Consider the following 19130-nt stretch of genomic DNA (forward strand, 5'->3'; position numbering starts at 1 on the left):
GCCTCTGCAGCAGCATTGCTTGTTGTTACAAAGTAAGTGCACAGAGACTGAGGAATAGAAGAGACATACCTCTAAGGCACAAAGTGCTAGTACTAGCTAGGCTTGACCTTTAGAGTGATAGAGCAGAGCAGTGTTAGATTTATATGAAATAGAGAGAAGCAGCATCACCAGAGACTGGTCTATTGGTTCAACACTTGAAAACAACTTGCAATAGGTGTGATTGTGACGATGACGATAACTAAGTACGACTTGGTTGTTACTTTGATTTCAGTTGAGTGCATAAATCCCTTCATCGCATGCTGTGTGCTGCAGACCGTGCCGATTACTGTGAGCTTGATGATGAGTTCGGATATTACGTACCGCTCTACTCTGTCAGATACCTTGTAGACTTTATCGGCTTCGGAGTAAAAGGAGAGAAGGGGGTGTACTTTCAGCTCGAGGGTGTAAAGTTTAAAACCAAAACACGTTGGGAAAGATTTATTGACAAGATACGTGTGAGTTTTTTTTGAATTTCATTGTTCTGGTTAATTGGTTCGCTTTTGTAAGTGATGATCCTAAGAAGGGTAACTGACGAGGTTTCCTGTCGAGGAGTTTGTTATTGATGAAGTACGAGGGTTGGAAAATTTATCATTTATCATTGATTTATTAATTGAAAAATTTTTGAGAAAAGATAATTATGGAATTAAATTTATTTTGAGGTTTTTGAGGGGAAGAAATAAGTTTGTAATTGATTATGATTTTTAGTAACATGCATTCGTCGAAATTTTAAATTACTTGCTGACTGTGTAAATATTTCGTGTATTACTGTGGTTAAAGAATTAGATTGAATGTAGAAATAAATAAATAATAGTTTAAAAAAACTAAAAAAACACGCTTTTTATAGAAAACCAAACTAAAAAATTAGAAAAACGGTAGACCCTGAAGACCATCCGTGCAACTTCCCGCTAATTCCATATCTAGGTGCATAAAACTGCACTAATGATGTTTTTGAGCTCTTCGAGCTCAAAAGTCTGATAGAAGTATCACAGAACAATATTTTTTAAATTTTCAAACCGCACCAACTTTTGAATGAATCAACCGATTTTCACGCGGTTGGCAGTATTTGACGCAATTTTTTTAGTTTCATGAAGAATCTTCAAGTTTGAATTGATAAAACTAGGAAATTTGGAGTAATTCCGAAAAAAACACTTTTTTCGGTTTTCTTTTTTTCATGATATTTCTTGAACGAATTGACCAATTTTGACCGGCTTGACGGCGATCGACGTAATTTTTTCATGCTAATAGCTGATTAGTTTTTGAAATCGATCAGTGCAGCTGTTTAAAAGTTATTCCAAAAAATGTCGGAGTTATGTTAAAAAAACACTTGTTTCCAAATATTTTATCGAGGATATCTCTCGAACCAATCAACCGATTTCCACGTTTTTGGCGGCGATCGACGCGGTTTTTTAAGCTCTGAAATTATTTTATATCATCAAAAACGATCCGAGAAGAAATGACGAAGTTATGTCAAAAAAACACTTTTTTCGGTTTTCTTTCGTTCACGATATCTCTCGAACGAATCAACCGATTTTGACCGGATTAGCGACGATCGGCGTGATTTTTCAAGCTTAAAGGCGGATTAGTTTTTGAAGTTGATCGATAGAGCCGTTTAAAAGTTATTCCAAAAAAACTACTTTCAAAAATGATTTTTTTCTTATTTTTTTTTCTTATTTTTTCTTATTTCTTAGCGGGAAGTTAAAAATAGAAAATAAATCTGATTTAAGCATAGTGTAAAAAAATTTAATAAATATAAATTAATAATAGTTTAAATAAGAAAAAAATGTATATTATTGTAAAAAAAAGCGTGGAGTGCATGGTGTCAATAGTTATAAATATTTTATTGGCAGATATGAGTAGAAGGATTATCATTTCGATAATATCTTAAAAAGCACCCCACGCTTTTTTAAAAATAAAATACTTTTTTTTCTTATTTACACTATTATTAATTTATATTTATTAAAATTTTTTACACTATTCTTAAATCAAATTTATTTTCTATTTTTTAGTTTGATTTTATATAAAAAGCGTGTTTTTTAGTTCTCTTAAACTATACTATTTATTTTTTACTTTTTAGTTTGGTTTATGTATAAAAGTGTGTTTTTTTAAACTATTATTTGTTTTGTTGCATTAAAAAGTCTCTTTGGTATTCGAAAATTTCCTCATATTAGATACAGTCAACGCTCTTTGTATTTGACTCGCCCGTACAGGACCATTCTCTGTATTTGACTCGTCCTTGTCCATAGGAGCTGTGTAAAATCGTCAAATACAGAGGAAGAATGTGGTCAAATACAGAGAGCGGTCAAATACAGAGAGGTCCAATAAAGAGAGCGTCGACTGTAAATCGGTTAAGGTAGTACTACCGGTTTTAGAATTGACGTTCAGAATTTAATGAAATTTGGAATATTGGTACTTTATAATATTATAATTAAGCAGTAAAATTTTTGGAACCTGAGCAAGTCCTGAAAAAAAGATATTAATATCTACATATTTTTGCTTTTACCATTGATTCTTATGGAGAATCACAGACTTTATTTTATTTCACAAAACTGGACGTTCAGATTCTTATAAAAATCAAGACAACGAGAGAAAATAACATCTAGAACATATTTAATAATAATCAGTATGGTTTCCAAGAATATGAGAATATTTATTAATAAAAAACATTCCAAATTTATCTCTGTCTCTCTTTCTCCAACGTAATTTAGTATAGGGAAATCTACTACGTTAATCAAATAAGAATCGATTTTATAATTTGACTCTTGTGGTAACGGTAGTACTACCTTAAAGATAATGGTTGGAATTAAAAATTAACATCAATTCCTGCCTTATCGACTATAGATGAAAATTATATAAATTAACAAAAATCTTATTTTGCAAATTGAAAAGTGGAATAATTTTATCAAATTAGTATATTGTCATCGGTCCTCAATAAATCTACAAAGGAGTCGGTTATAAACAAACATACAAACAAACAAACAACCATACATACAGGTGAAGCTAATAAGAAGCGTGTAAAAAGATATTTACTAATACTTTTAAAAATAAAATATCTTATTAATAAATGAGACTGAAATAATACTGTACTTTTAATCTATAAGCACAAATAAAATACATGTGCTTTATTTATTTAATAACATTTTAATTAAGCAATTGAGATACATAAATCATTAATTTAAAAAACAATAAATAAATAAAGAAACAGACATCGGGTATTTTGAATTATATTTAGATAATTCGAACAAATTAGAGAATTTGATTCGGACCGATAGATTTCGAAAAATCTAAAAAAAACTGTAAAAAATAATTTTTTCAAAAGTGGTTTTTTTGGAATAACTTTCGAACGGCTTTATCGATCAACTCCAAAAACTAATCAGCTTTTAACCTTAAAAAACCACGTCGATCGCCGCTAATTTGATCAAAATCGGTTGATTCATTCGAGAGATATCGTGCAGGAAAGAAAACCCAAAAAAGTGTTTTTTCGGAATTACTCCGAAATTTCTAGTTTGATCAATTAAAACTTAAAGATTTTTTAAAATGCTTAAAAAACTGCGTCGAATGCCGCCAACCGCGTAAAAATTTCACCGCATTCAAAAGTTATTGCGGTTCGAAAACTCAAAAAATAGTGTTTTATCAAACTTTTATTAGACTTCTAAGCTCGAAGAGCTCAAAAGCATAGAAATGTTATCTGTTTGAGCTCGGTGAGTTCAAAACAACACATAAACTGTATTTTTGAGCTCGAAGAGCGCTCAAAAACGGCATAAGTGCAATTTTAAGCATCCAGGTATGGAATTAGCGGGAAATTGCAGGGATGGCCTTCAGGGTCAACCGTTTTCCTAATTTTTTTATTTATTTTTTCGAAAAGAAATTTTTAAAATTTTTTGATATAATAAGATCATATAATGATAGATGATACTCTGGTTAATTTACTATCCAAATTTCTGCTATAATTAAAAATTCATCGACTGGAAAAAAATGCAATTTTAATGAAGTATTTACTAAAAAATTTGCGAAAATTTAATGATAATTATAAATTAACAAAATCCTTAATCAAGTACAAACGATAGGAAAATGGATTTATAAATATATAACAGAGTTTATGACAACATGTACAGATAAATTTGTCTTGATGGTGAGTCGGTGGCGACATTGGTTGGTGACGATGTAAAGGCAACTGACTAACGGAACTTTATAGCATCGGAGATAATAATATAATCCGATTACTAAGCTTTGTTCCCTGTTAATTCTCTCAGGTTATAATTGTCTGTTTTCTTGTTCGCTTCTTGTTGTCGACAAGTTTCACTGAGAATCGACTGATTAAATTGTGCTATTAATTCAATCAGCAACAAGATAAATTTATTTTCAAAAGGCCTTACATTAGTACTGAAGTTTTATTGAAATTTTACAGATAGTTTAAGAAGTAATCATGATTTTAGTTATTCAGAACTTTAGTTTTATGATGACAAAAGCTCTATTTTCGGACGGAAGAATAATAACTAAGCTCATAAAAACAAAGTTGAGGAACCGGTTAAAATCTCTTTATAGGTCATTTCAATCTCCGAATAATCTTTGATTCAATTTAAGCTACTGAAAGCTTAGCGTCTAAAGTAATTATATAATTTTATGAAATTGATTTTTTATCGATTCAATTACTTGAAATAAAGAGAATTATAAGTGATTTAAATTTATTAAGTAATAAGATAAAAATCAAATCAAATCAAAAAATGCAAGCAATAATTAGTTAAATTAAATGGACTCCATGAAAATTAATTTTAAAATTTTCTCCAGTGCATTTAAGAAAGAGTAAGACTGCAAATTAAAAGCATCCGTCTACTATTACCATCACTATCACTATTATAATCAAAACGCTCCGCTTGGTAAGGAAAATAGTTAGTAGAAAATCAAAGACCGTACTCGTGCAGCGTATAATTAAATATCAGAGACTGTAAATTTGTTTGGATTCCTCGAAACCACTTGTCGCAGACAAGCCACGAAAGAGCAAATTCTCTCGAGCTAACTCACCACGCCAATAACCGACACTGACTCTTGACGACCCTATTCCGCGGTAGTGGCTTTAATTTAAATAACACTTTATTCATCACATGTATACACTTTAGTAACTGTTACACCTGTGATTTTGATCCTTCAACTCAACTGACTCATACTTATTTCTTCATTCTCCACTGAAAAAAGCATCATATATTTTGTCATTAACTTTAGAGCGCTCTTAAAATACATAGTTTACTTGCATATATACAATAAGTCATTAATAATAAATAAATTATAATAAGGCTACTCTATTTCAAAACAGTAACTGATATTTCTTAGTTTTTTTTTAATTTTCTCCAAAAAAAAGGTTTTTACTCGAAATTTATAAAAAATTTAAATTAGACACAGAAGATATATTAACAAGAAAATTTGTAAGAAGAAATCATGTTGCTTATTTAAATTGAAGTATTAAATAAGCACTATTTGGTTACACCTGATATGGAAAGGTAGATTTCTCAATTTTCGCACATAAGAGCTGAAAATTTTGTCACTAACTTTAGAGCGCTCTTAAAATATACAAACTCAAGAGAAATTATACATTTAATAGTGAAAATTGTAGCTTATTTCATGAGCTATAACATGCAATTTATGAAATCGCGAATCAATAAGTTAAGCAGAAGCTAATTTAAGATAATGCCATAAAAGTTATTATTTTTAATATTTTCGGTGATTTTAAAAGCAGTGAAAAAAATATAAAAATTTTTATGAGAAAATAATAATACTACGTAAATTAAAGATAATTATATGAACTTTAAGATACAATCGACAGAATTTGGTTATCAATTATAGTTTTAGAGTTATTTGGAAAAATCTCGTAAAATTTTTAGTGACTAACTTTAGAACGTTCTTAAAATATACAAACTCAAGAGAAATTATACATTTAATAGTGAAAATTGTAGCTTATTTCATGAGCTATAACATGCAGTTTATGAAATCGCGATACAATAAGTTAAGCAGAAGCTAATTTAAGATAATGCCATAAAAGTTATTATTTTTAATATTTTCGGTGATTTTAAAAGCAGTGAAAAAAATATAAAAATTTTTATGAGAAAATAATAATACTACGTAAATTAACGATAATTATATGAAATTTAAGACACAATTGACAGAATTTAGTTATCAATTATAGTTTTAGAGTTATTTGGAAAAATCTCGCAAAATTTTTATTTTCATAAAAATGAAAAAATTTCTTGAACCACCCACAACTTTGGAAGTAATGGACCGATTTGCCCGTTTTTTTAACTTGACCGAGGTTTTCGTTGATACTAAAAATTCATCAAGTTTCATCAAGATCCGTCGATAATTGCGGCCGTAATCTTGCTCACAAGGCCGGTTCTATCATAAATACATACATAAACTTTTAAGCTGGTGCTATTTTTCGGCATAACTCAACAAAATAAAACATAGCAAAATTTTATGTAAACTCCAACATGACTCCCTTTGAAAACAAGCCGATTTCTAATGAAATCTACCTAAAAATTTTCTTGGCTCTATAAAATATTCATGAAGATTTATTTTAAGATTGAATCACTTAATACTGAGAAAATATTTTTATCCAATTTCATTAACAAGTTTTTTGAACTCCCCCGTGTAGAACTTTTTTTTATAATAATTTATTTCTCAAATTAATTCTAAAACTCATTAAATTTCTTTCAATTTCTGTATTATCATTTTTCAAGAGGACAATTTTCTTGAATGTAGATTATAATAATAATTTTCTCGAGCCATTGAATTTATTTCTTGAAGTAAACTTTTTTTTTTAATTATTTTTTATCTTCCAGGTTTTTGCACCCCTGAAACAAGGATCCAATCCACCGAGTGAAGATATGATTATCATACATAATCCATGGCTCTAATGATCGCCACCACAGTTCGGAGGAATTATTTTATAGGAGACGCTGACTATCAATGCTCCACCGCGAGGCGGATTAATTGACCTCGGAATTAAATCGATAGTCGATGCGCGGAAGTCAGATTCGCTGGTGTGTATTCTATGATGTATCAAATTCTCATCAGCATACCACACCGCTTAAGTGACGAGTCACTACGAAACTAGGTATGCCTAATTATCATTATTATTATCATTATTAGCAGTAGTATCATTTCATTATCAATGAATTTCGCAATCCAGTGCATTCTGATATCAGTATTGGAATATTGATGTTATTATTAATTTCATTAGCTATTTTCGAATCTTATTATAAACATATCGTTATTACTCATTCCACAGAGAAACGTCTCATCAAATTTAATTGCTAAAACATTGAAGAATTGCCAATTTATATTTTTATATTTATATTTATTAATTAGTTATCAAGATAAATTAATTGCCCAAGTTAGTTAAGAAAAAATTTTATAGTGAAAAAAAAATTAACTGACTAAAGAGAAAAATTTTTGAAACAAAAATTATTTTTAAGAGCTTAATTATTTTGATTCGAGGCAAAAAATTTTTGAATTAAATAAAATTTACTCAAATCTAGAAAAATTTTTTAGTTTAAGAATTTTTCTACTCAAATCAAGAATATAAAATTCTTCAAAATTATTTTTTTAATTTTTTTTTTATAAAACAAATTGAAAAAATAACTTCATTTAAGGCAAAATAATTCTTGAATTAAATAAAATTTATTTAAATTTTTAAATTCAACAATTTTTCCACAAATCAATAAAATAAAATTCTTCAAAATTATTTTTCAATTTATCGTAAGTTTAATTAAGGTATCAAAATGATAAATAGTCTCAAAAAAACTGAGCCACGACAAATATCGTAAATTAATGACACACGCCTACAGTTTATCATCTCCATTATTATTGTGACGTTTCACCTGAAGCTCTGAGAATAAGAAGCAGCAGAAAACCCTAAAATAAACGCATCGGTGATCAAAAGATATATTACAGTTTTGAGTGTGTCATTCTATGGCTTGCCGTTTATATATATATATATATATATATATATATATATATATATATATATATATATATATATATATATATATATGTAAGCATGGAACCCAAGCTTTGAGATATGCTAAATCTTTGAAACTGAAGCAGTCAACTAGAAGAGGAGCTACTAAATGAATTTTACTAAGCTCTTTACGTTTAATTAAAATTTCATCTTGATGGTAAATTGAAATAGTTATTAGAAAACTTAATTCAAAGAAAAATTAATGATTTTATCGGCTAATTTAGGATGTTTTAAATAAAATCTTGTAAATTTGATTATTTTATTAACACTAGACTGGTCACCGTATGAGCGTGACTTCGCGCTCAATTACATTTTTTTTTATTACATCTTCAATATTTACTAAAATTATTGAAAAAAAGTTGACTTTGTTCCTTGAACATTTTAGAATATATTAATAATTTTTTTAAACATCTTCAAAAACGTTAAATTGTTGAAAAAAAATTTCTTAAAAATTACTTGACCAAAGTCGTTAGGTCGCGTTTATTGATCAGTCTAGGGTTAATATTTTAAATATATGTTTAAAAATTCACAGACTTCAAAATTTTTAATATAGAAAAAAAAATTTTTTTCAAGCAATAAAAATTTTTATAAATTTTTTGAATTCGCATTTATGAAATATAAAAGCTAAATTGAAAAAAATGTGAACAAATAATAGTTTAAAGAATTAAAAAAACTCTTTAATAAAAAAAAACGTAACTAAAGAATAGAAAATAATTTGCAATAAATTTAAAATAAAATTAGAATGATTGACAAAAAATTAATTTTATTGTAAAAAAACCTCGGATGCTTTTTAAGATTTTTTTTTTTTTTTATAATAACAAGTACCTTTATTGACCAATACTTGTCAATAAAATATTTATAGCAATTGATATTAAACCCTTTTCGCTTTTTTGTGATAAAATAAATTTCTATACTTATTACCTTATTATTATTTAAAATTTTACATAGAAAATTATTTTCTACTGTATTTTACTTTTATAGACTATTGTTGTCTATACTAATAAATGGAGAGCCGGTTTTTTTGTCCGGAAATACTGCGAAAACTACTGAACCGATCGGAATAATATTTATGCCATAAGATGCAGCGTGTTTCGTAGAAGGTTTTAGTATATGATATGGTGCCTAAGCTATGTCTTAGGGAAGAAGTAAGAAATATAATGAATGGTAAACCGTCCAAGTGGGGTAAATCAGTAGTACAAACGCTAGAGTTAATGGAATGTGAGGACATATTGGAGCTCATCTGCAGACGACATGATCCAGACGAGGTGCAGCAAAGGCTAGACGAAGGTTTTGAAGTACTACGAGTCCTAGAAGAGAAGAAGACCAGAGAAATGGTGTATAAATCAACTTACTGCCCACTCTACAAGTTCATAAAGACCTCAGAAGGCTGCTAGGACTATTGGAAAGATAAATCTAGTGAAAGCTGGACGAAAGAAGTGTGGGCCAGACTAAGATGTGGCAGTATTGACCGTTGCTTCAAAAAAGGATTCAAAGACTGGACCTGTCGTATCTGCAATAGTCAGCAGAGTAACAGCTAGTTTATTATAAATCCGGTCAGTATCTATAATCGAGAAAAAAAATGAGTCTGTCAAGCGCTTCAGGTCGCTGAAAAATCCAACAGTCATAATAAAAATTCTCTACTTAATTAAGAATAAAACTATTTTCTTCTCTCCATTACAGAGCCATAAAAAATTTGTTTCTTTTTATAACTCAACAAAATTACGTATTTAATTAACAAATGTTCAATTGAAGCAAACTCACCAAGTGAAAATAAAAATAAAAAATCTCTTCATGACACAAAGTACACATCTCAGTGTTACAAGTACAAAGAGTTATCGCTCATTTTTAGAGTTTCGCAGCACAGTAGCTAGCAGCTTTTGACTTTATACTACTCTACGTGACTGAGTCCAAGTACGGAGACTGTTACTTTGTGCCGTTTGCAAAAGTGTATCCGGCAGCTACACAGCGATGGTGTTCTGAAAGAAAACGAGCAGAGATGATTTTACAAACTGAAAGCGAACGAACGAATGAAGCCGTTGAGAAAATGTACCGGGTTCCAAGTTCCATTGAACCCGCCAGAGTTTCCTCTCTTCTGTGTCAAAGCCTTCTTTCGGTCTCAGTAAAAGTACTTCAAGTTCCTGGTTCATGCACATAACACTTCCAGGGGAACCGTCGACTTCCCATCTGGCATCTAGCACCTAGCTTAACTATTGGAGCGTTTGCTTCAAGTGATACTTACCGTTCCCGCCGAGTATTCATCCCATTCCTCACCGAGGATGCGGGTTCCGGATCCAGCTGTCGAGAAAAAAGTAAACAATTTTCTCGGGAAACTCGGTTGCCATTTCGATTCTTTTCTTATCACCCCATTGATGCATTTTTTCTTATTTCACTCGAATCTATTTTATATTTTCCTTGGCTTCTTCTATTCTTCCGTCTAGAGATTCGGGATTTCGGATTTACTTATACATAAATCTGATACTTTATTTACAGTACAGAGTGTAGTAATCAGATAATCCACTTTTTTGCATTTGGTAAATCTTTAAATTTCAACGTGAGAATTATTGCTTATACATAAGCACACTAACAAGATAAATTTCAAAGAAGAATACAATTTTAAAGGAAATAATCTATATTATTAAGAGAATAAGAGAAATTTTGTGGCCAGTGTGTTTATATGATAAAATTGGTTTTTATGATTAAATTTGGTATCGTTGGAAAAGTTTTGACCTGGAGTTGTGCCTTTTCATGGTTTCATATCATTTTCACCAATAGTCAATTTATGATGATAAGTATTTAGGCTGCATTCGAAAATGCTCTTTCTCTAGATACATAATTAAGAAATGACCTTGTATCTTGTGAACTATTGACATTTTTAAAGATATAAGCTCATCCCGATATTAAACTCATCAAGACTTTTCATTTGAGTACCCACATCAATTTTTCATATATTTATATATATTATATATATGTATATATAAAAAATATATCAAAAATGCATGTGAGTACTCAAATGAAAGCTCTCGATGAGTTTAACATCGGGATGAGCTTATATCTTTAAAAAAGTCAATAGTTAAGAAGTACAGTAGAATTTCACAAATATCTTGTTAACTAATGATATTTTTAAAGATATAAGCTTATCCCGACATTACACTCATTGAGATCTTTCATTTGAGTACCCACATCAATTTTTCATATATTTTATATATTTATATATATGTATATATGAAAAATATATCAAAATGCATGTGGGTACTCAAATGAAAGCTCTTGATGAGTGTAACATCGGGATGAGCTTATATCTTTAAAAACGTCAGTAGTTGAGAAAGTACAGGGCATTTTAACAAATATCTTGTGAACTATTGACATTTTTAAAGATATAAGCTTATCCCGACATTACAGTCATCGAGACCTTTCATTCGAGTACCCACGTCAATTTTTCATATATTTTATATATTTATATACACGAATGTATGAAAAATATATAAAAATGCATGTGGGTACTCAAATGAAAGCTCTTGATGAGCGTTACATCAGGATGAGCTTACATCTTTAAAAATATCAATAATTAAAAAATTACCTTTTATCTTGTGAACTATTGACATTTTTAAAGATATAAGCTCATTTTGATGTTACACTCATCAAGACCTTTCATTTAAGTACCCACATCAATTTTTGATATATTTATATATATTATGTATATGTATATATTAAAAATATATCAAAATGCATGTGGGTACTCAAATGAAAGCTCCTGATGAGTGTAACATCGGGATGGGCTTATATCTTTAAAAACGTCAATAGTTAAAAAAATACAGTGCAATTTAACAAAAAGTCATTATTTAATAAATCAAAATTTATTTATTTATAGTTCACAAGTTACGACAGTCACATAGTGACTGCAAGATTGCTAGTCATGAATTATTTTAATTAATAGATCTGAAAAAAAGATCAAGAAAAAAAATTCCTGAAACAAAAATACACTGAAAAAAAAGTTTTCTACGCTTCACTATCCGTTGTATCGTGAACGGCATATCGCTATAATCAGGGAACGGATCCTGACGGTCGCGATCTAAGCTCAAAGCGCCAGTGTCTTCGGTGTAAGTTCCTAACCTCATTTGTCATTGTTTATCGACAATTATTAAATGCATGATGATTATTGTCGTAATTATTATTACTGGATAAAATATTTAAAACTTGGCTTCGATCATATAAATCATTATTTGAAACATCAATAATAAATTATGCAACGTCAGTTTCTCCGTCACCGCTAGGTGTATTCAATAAATCGCTAAATTAGCAAAACGAATAGTGACCATAGCGATCCAGTGTTTCGTAACGTGCGTATAGTGACAGTAACGATACTGTATCCTGAAGCGTAGAAAACTTTTTTTTCAGTATAGTTTCTTAATTCAATAATTTTTTTATTAGCTCAAAAAAAATCATTTTCTTCACTGAAAAAAAATAAAATTTATTCAAATGAAAAAATTTTGAACCAAAAAAATCGTTTAAAAGGGTTTTATTTTCTTAAGTCAAGACACAAAATTTTTGAATCAAGTAAAATTTACTCAAATTAAGAATAATTTATCAGATAAAAAAATTTTTTACTTAAATTAAAATGATGAAGCTCTTTAAAATTATTTTTGTGGTTCATAAATTTTTTTTTTTTAATTAAGTTAATTTTTTTTTTTTTTTCATTTTTAAAACGGTATTCCTGATTTAACATTTTTTTTCTTCAAATAAAAATTTTTTTATTAATGTGCATTTTTTTAAAATGACAGATTTTTCTATGAAGATTATAAATTTTTGTCGTTATTGTTTATTATTAACACGAATGATTCAGTTTCCTGTTTTATAAAGCAAATTTTTTTATTTAACTTTTAATTAATTTAGAATAATTATTGATTTAATTTCATTATTAAAAATAAAATTACTTGATTAAAGGTAAAATTACTCTTAATCAATAAAAAAAAAGAATTAATTACAACTTATATAAAAAAAAATGAAACTTATCTTCAAACTAAATCTGAACCCACAGTCTTTATTTATTTATAATTTTCAATTTTTTAAGAGAAGAACTCTCATTTCTTTAATTTTTAAATAACTGTCAAAGTTGTGGTTTTGACAGATTTATTTTCAATTCGCTCTGCATAAGTCATATTTAAGTGAAGCGCTTCAGGAAGAATGAGTAAATAATAAATTAACTTGTTCTTATTATTTATTATTTTTAATTAAAATTAGCGAAACAACTGTAGTCATTAATGTAAATAATAAATTAACTTGTTCTTATTATTTATTATTTTTAATTAAATTTAGCGAAACAGCTGTAGTCATTAATGTAAATAATAAATTAATACTAATTTGCAGGTTTCATTTTCTCTAAAAAAACATTTAAAAGTTCAGTATTTAATAAATCAATTATTTTAATGCACTTTTACTTAATTTAAATCTAAGAATTTCTGTTGCAGGCATTGATTGAATTTTTCTTCATTATTAATTTCCAGCGCTAACTAAATTATATATATATATATATATATATATATATATTAAAGTATCGTGGGTAAAATTTGTAATTTTTTTAGTTTTATTACTTACTCTAATTTCCTGATTTTTAAGTAACTCAAAAATGAATTTTTTAAAATTAAATTACACAGAAGAAAAAAAAGGTTAAAACGCATTCAGCTAATTAACAAAATTAATATTTTTAACTTGATTCTTTGGTGTCAATTACCTAAACTTTCTAGACCACAAATAGATTTCTTAAAATAACAAACATAAAAAAGTACAAAAAATTTCCAATTTTTTTAACTTGATCGTTTGATAAAAATATAAAAATATAAAAGTACTTTCGTCATTTTTTTGTTGCATCGAGAAAGTCAGCAAGAAAAATTCGTGTTGTGACATTAAAAGACAGACCATACGTCAAAACACAACCCAAAGATTGTGTCGAGTTTTCTTGTGATTATGATTTATGTTAAGTTAAACCTAAAATTAATTGCTACGTAACAATATACATTAAACTTACACATCAATCTCTTCTTAGGTTAAAAATACTTGAATAAAACTCCAAAATAATTGTTTACAAATATAGATAGATAGATAGATTAAGTGATATTTATTTGACCTTAGAGCCTGGGCTAATTTTAATATAATTAAAATTAAAAGTAAAATAAATAATTTTTTTTTTCTTAAAGAAGAAATATTAATTCAAGTAATTTAAGAATAAAACTGCTTATTTTATGCTTATAATTATATTTTTTTCTACTTATTGAAATACTTTTTTTCTTCTTTCATCATCTTCATTGTTCATAAACTTAAAAAAAATAAAAAAAATGTATTAAAATAAAACTTATTGATAGAAAAGTGACATAAATGAAAATTAATAATAATAATAATAATAATTAAAAAGAACAAAAAAAACCAATATATGAAATGAAGAAATGTCAAAAAAAAATGTTTTGATATATTTAGAAAAATTTTTTAGGAATTCTTTTAAAAATTGATAAATTTATTATTATTATTATTATTATTATTATTATTAATAATAATTTTTATGATAAATTAATAATAATTATTTAAAAAAAAAAAATTACAAAATGAAGAAATGTTAAAAAAAGTTATAAAGATGTTTTAAAAAAATTTTTTAGATATTTTCATAAACTACAAAATAATACTAAAGTTTTTTTTTTATTTTTTTTCATTTATTAAATTAGAACTAAAAAATATCTTCTAAAAATTGCACATAGATTTTTTAAAGTTTTTTCCAAATGAAAATTTTTCTTTATTTTATTGTAATAATTTTTCAATTAAAAAAAAATTCTAAAAATTTTAAAATATCAGCTAACTTAATTTTCATAACTCCAAACCGTTGGAACAGAACCCAAGGCCTTGAACAGTGTTTCCATAATCTAAAGTCCTGCTTACGTCACTGACGACTCCTGCTGACGTAACAGAAGCGATCGATTATGAGGTCGTCTATGGGGCATTCTACAATAACATAACAAGCATTAACCCATCTACTACTTCTTAACTTGTACTACTATTCCCACTATACTCTATACTACAATATGAACGAACACCAGTATAGCAGTATACCACTACTATTAATATAATACATCTCTACACTTACAGAGCGTCACAGTGAGGAGAAATTCTATATAGGAGTTGGCAGAGCGCCGGCGCTAATCTAAAAATACAAGTCAAAAGCGAGTAAGAAAGCACGGTCACGATTAACGCTTCTGTGCTTGCGGCGGCCGACGTGCGTACTAGAGACCCGGGGATCAGCAAATCAGCATAGACATCCACTTGCCGTAGTCTTCAACCACTACACCCGATTCAGCCCAACGTTCCGTCAAACATCCAGAGCAGGTAAAGTATCAATTTTATTTTCATTTCTTCTTTAAAAAAAAAATATATTTATCTTCTTAAATATTACTATAATTATTTTTAATATTATTATCATCCATAAATTATAAATAAAAAATACACTGACACTCTTTTGAATATTTATTTTATTTCTTCTATTCTAATTAAAGTTATCTTTACTTTCCCAGGTTATGAAACAATGGCTGAGCTTCGGGTGTGTCTACCCACTTGTTATAGAGGCCTAATATAAGTGTTATGTCCTAACCTAAAAAATAAAAAATAAAAAATAAATCAATGATCACTATCTCTATCACCGCAAATAAGTGAATCAGCTCACATCACAACACAACACGACACTAAGTTGGATTATATAACCTCATAAACAGTTTAAAGAGTCAATATACCAGTGATTGAAGCACGTGTAGGCCACCTAGGCCATGTATGTCCATAAGGACAAGTGGGTGATAAGTCAATGGATTTATGCCTGAACAAAATTATATTTATACCTTTTCTACGTTGTATATAAATATATAAATACACTATCGCGGATAACAATTACCGAGAGTGATATTATGGGTTTTAAATGAGAAGACTAGTAGTATACCAGGTGTTTATGTAATAATAATACTTATTGTCCATTATTATTATTATTATTAATTTATAAAAACAGTGTCATGGCTCTGGTGATGCTGCCCTGTGATCTGCCCTGGTGGCCGGCGGTTGTTAAACAGCTGGACAAAGCTGCTCTGGCCAGAAATTCCCAAGATTTAATTGGAGCCATGCAGAGGATTCATGATATGTGCAAGTATGTTGTTAGTTTTTTATTATAGTCTTCTTTAACATCATTTTATAAATAATACTAAAGGTAACCGACGATTTTAATTTTTTGATTTCTTTTTAATAATTAAATTAGACAAAAAAATATTTTTTTTAAATTGTACTTACAATTTTTAAAGTTTTTTACAAGTGAAAATTTTTTATTTTTTTTTAATAAAAAAAAAATTCTAAAAATTTTTAAATTTTATAATTAATTATTGGTTTAATGGCTGTTATTTGGAGTGTATCTAATGATTTTTTGTCCAGTTTTGAGAAAAAATGGTTAATTATTAATGACACCAAAGTTAGCCGACGTTTTTAATTTTATGATTGTTTTTCATTTATTAAATTATAATTAAAAAATATTTTTTAAAAAATTCACTTGTAGTTTATCAAGTTTTTCATAAATGAAATTTTTTTTTAATTTTTTTGTAATAATTTTTTCAATAAAAAAAAATTCTTAAATTTTTTAGATGTCGGCTAACTTAATTTTCACTAATTATTAATGAAAATTAAGTTAGCCGACATTTAAAAATTTTTAGAATTTTTTTTTATTGAAGAAATGATTAAAAAAAATTTTCACTTGTAAAAAACTTTAAAAACTGTCAGTGCAATTTTTAAAAAATATTTTTTTAAATATTCTAATTTAATTATTAAAAAAAAATCAAAAAATTAAAATCGTCGGCTAACTTTAGTATTATTAATTATTTTATTACTAAAGTTAACCGACGATTTTAATTTTTTTTTTAATAATTAAATTAATACAAAAAAATATTTTTAAAACATTGCACTTACAGTTTTTAAAGTTTCTTACAAATGAAATTTTTTTTTATTTTTTTGTAATCATTTTTTCAATAAAAAAAATCTCTAAAAATTTTTAAATGTCGGCTAAATTTTTATTAATTATTTGGTTTAAAAATTGTGAAGAATATATAAAAAGCTTGCATAAAAAAAACATTTGTATTTTTATACTTATTTCTTCAGTACAAGTTTAAAATACAGATAAAATATTTTATTCTATTCTTACACTTTAAAATTGAAGTTGAAGCTTTTTTTTTATTGAATTCAATAAAATATTAAATTTTATTTAAAAAAAAATTATTAAGGTCATTTGAATGAAGATAAATTTTCTTCTTTAAAAATTTTTTTGGAATAAAGCTTAAATAACAAAAATTTTAGTGTAAATGTATTTTAGTATTTCTTCTAAAGTTTAAAAAACATATTAAATTTAATAATCTTCATAAAAAGTAAATTAATTCCTTGAATTTTAATAAAACTTAATTTTTGACGTTTCCTTTCAAGCTTCTCATATATTTTAGTCAGAGTTCGTCGAAAGCGTATAAATAATAAATTTTGTCTCACATAAAATAATTAAAAATACTCATAAAATTTATTTAATATCTTCATAGCAAATAATATTAATTAATAAACTAACTAATTAAAAATAATAATTTTCAGTGCAACAATACGAAGAAAAAAAGTAAAATAGAAGACGAGTTATTAAAAAAATTAAAGTCGGTTACAACGGTTCATCTGGTTGTTAACCCTATGTATATGTTGTTGCTGTCATAAAAGTTGTATTGTGGACGGTAGTTGGGGTATGTGTCCCTAGATCGGTGATCTAAATGCATCGGACCAAAATTATTCACCTACGGGTATCATCTATATTAATCTGGTGATCTCACACTAGTTATTTAGCTTTGTACCAGTTTGCTGGTAGCGATAGAAATGTTGCTACTGGTACTGCTTTTACTTATTCGTCATCGCGTATATGTAGACACGAGCTGTAACTAAACATCTTGGATGTATTATATACATTTGTAGTAAGTTTAAGTATGAGAGCAGTGAGTGTATGAACGAGTAGTTCGGGATAAAGAAACTTTGAATTTATTTTTGGATACGTTAAATACGTACAACCTTCGAGGTTCGTCGCACTTTTATGCTGCTTATTCTTCTCTTCGTCTTCCTCTTCCGGACAGTATACTGACGTTCTCCTATTGCAAATGATAATAATAATAATAATAATAATAATAATAATAATAATAATAATAATAATAATAATAATAATAATAATAGTAACTGCAAAGTTGCTAGTTATTATTATTATTATTATTATTATTATTATTATTATTATTATTATTATTATTATTATTATTAAATTTAGTATTGTTGGAAAAGTCTTGATTTTTCCAATAGTCAATTTATGATGATAAGTATTTGGGCTGCATTCGAAAATGCTCTATCTCTAGATACATAATTAAGAAATGACCTTGTATCCCGTGAACTATTGACATTTTTAAAGATATAAGCTCATCCCGACATAACACTCATCAAGACCGTTCATTTGAGTATCCACATCAATTTTTCATATATTTATATATATTATATATATGTATAAATGAAAAATATATCAAAAATGCATGTGGGTACTCAAATGAAAGCTCTTGATGAGTGTAACATCAGGATGAACTTATATCTTTAAAAAAGTCAATAGTTAAGAAAGTACAGTGGAATTTAACAAATATCTTGTCAACTAATGATATTTTTAAAGATATAAGCTTATCCCGATATTACACTCATTAAAACCTTTCATTTGAGTACCCACATCAATTTTTCATATATTTTATATATATATATATATATATATATATATATATATATATATATATATATATATATATATATATATATATATATGTATATATGTATATATAAAAAATATATGAAAAATGCATGTGGGTACTCAAATGAAAGCTCTTGATGAGTGTAACATTAGGATGAGCTTATATCTTTAAAAACGTCAATAGTTAAAAAAGTACAGTGCAATTTATCAAAAATCATTATTTAAATAAAGCAACATCTTATTTATTTATAGTTCACAAGTCTCGGCAGTCCCATAGTGACT

The 19130-nt window shown here is 27.3% G+C and overlaps 1 protein-coding gene across 7 annotated transcripts in view; it reads left to right on the forward strand.

Moving 5' to 3' along the window:
• Nucleotides 1–19130, forward strand: part of LOC123262133 — a 32241-nt gene that overhangs the window by 1748 nt on the left and 11363 nt on the right. For 5 of the 7 annotated variants that reach the window (XM_044724227.1, XM_044724223.1, XM_044724229.1 and 2 more), the window contains exons 2-4: nucleotides 6867–7141; nucleotides 15176–15412; nucleotides 15598–16214. In XM_044724227.1, coding sequence (XP_044580162.1) covers nucleotides 16084–16214 — 131 coding nt within the window. In that variant the 5' untranslated portion in view covers nucleotides 6867–7141; nucleotides 15176–15412; nucleotides 15598–16083. The remainder of the gene's footprint in view (nucleotides 1–6866; nucleotides 7142–15175; nucleotides 15413–15597; nucleotides 16215–19130) is intronic. The other 2 variants (XM_044724225.1, XM_044724224.1) reach the window with 2 other exon arrangements.

This window comes from Cotesia glomerata, linkage group LG3 (genome assembly GCF_020080835.1).
Source record: "Cotesia glomerata isolate CgM1 linkage group LG3, MPM_Cglom_v2.3, whole genome shotgun sequence".
Lineage (NCBI taxonomy): Eukaryota > Metazoa > Arthropoda > Insecta > Hymenoptera > Braconidae > Cotesia > Cotesia glomerata.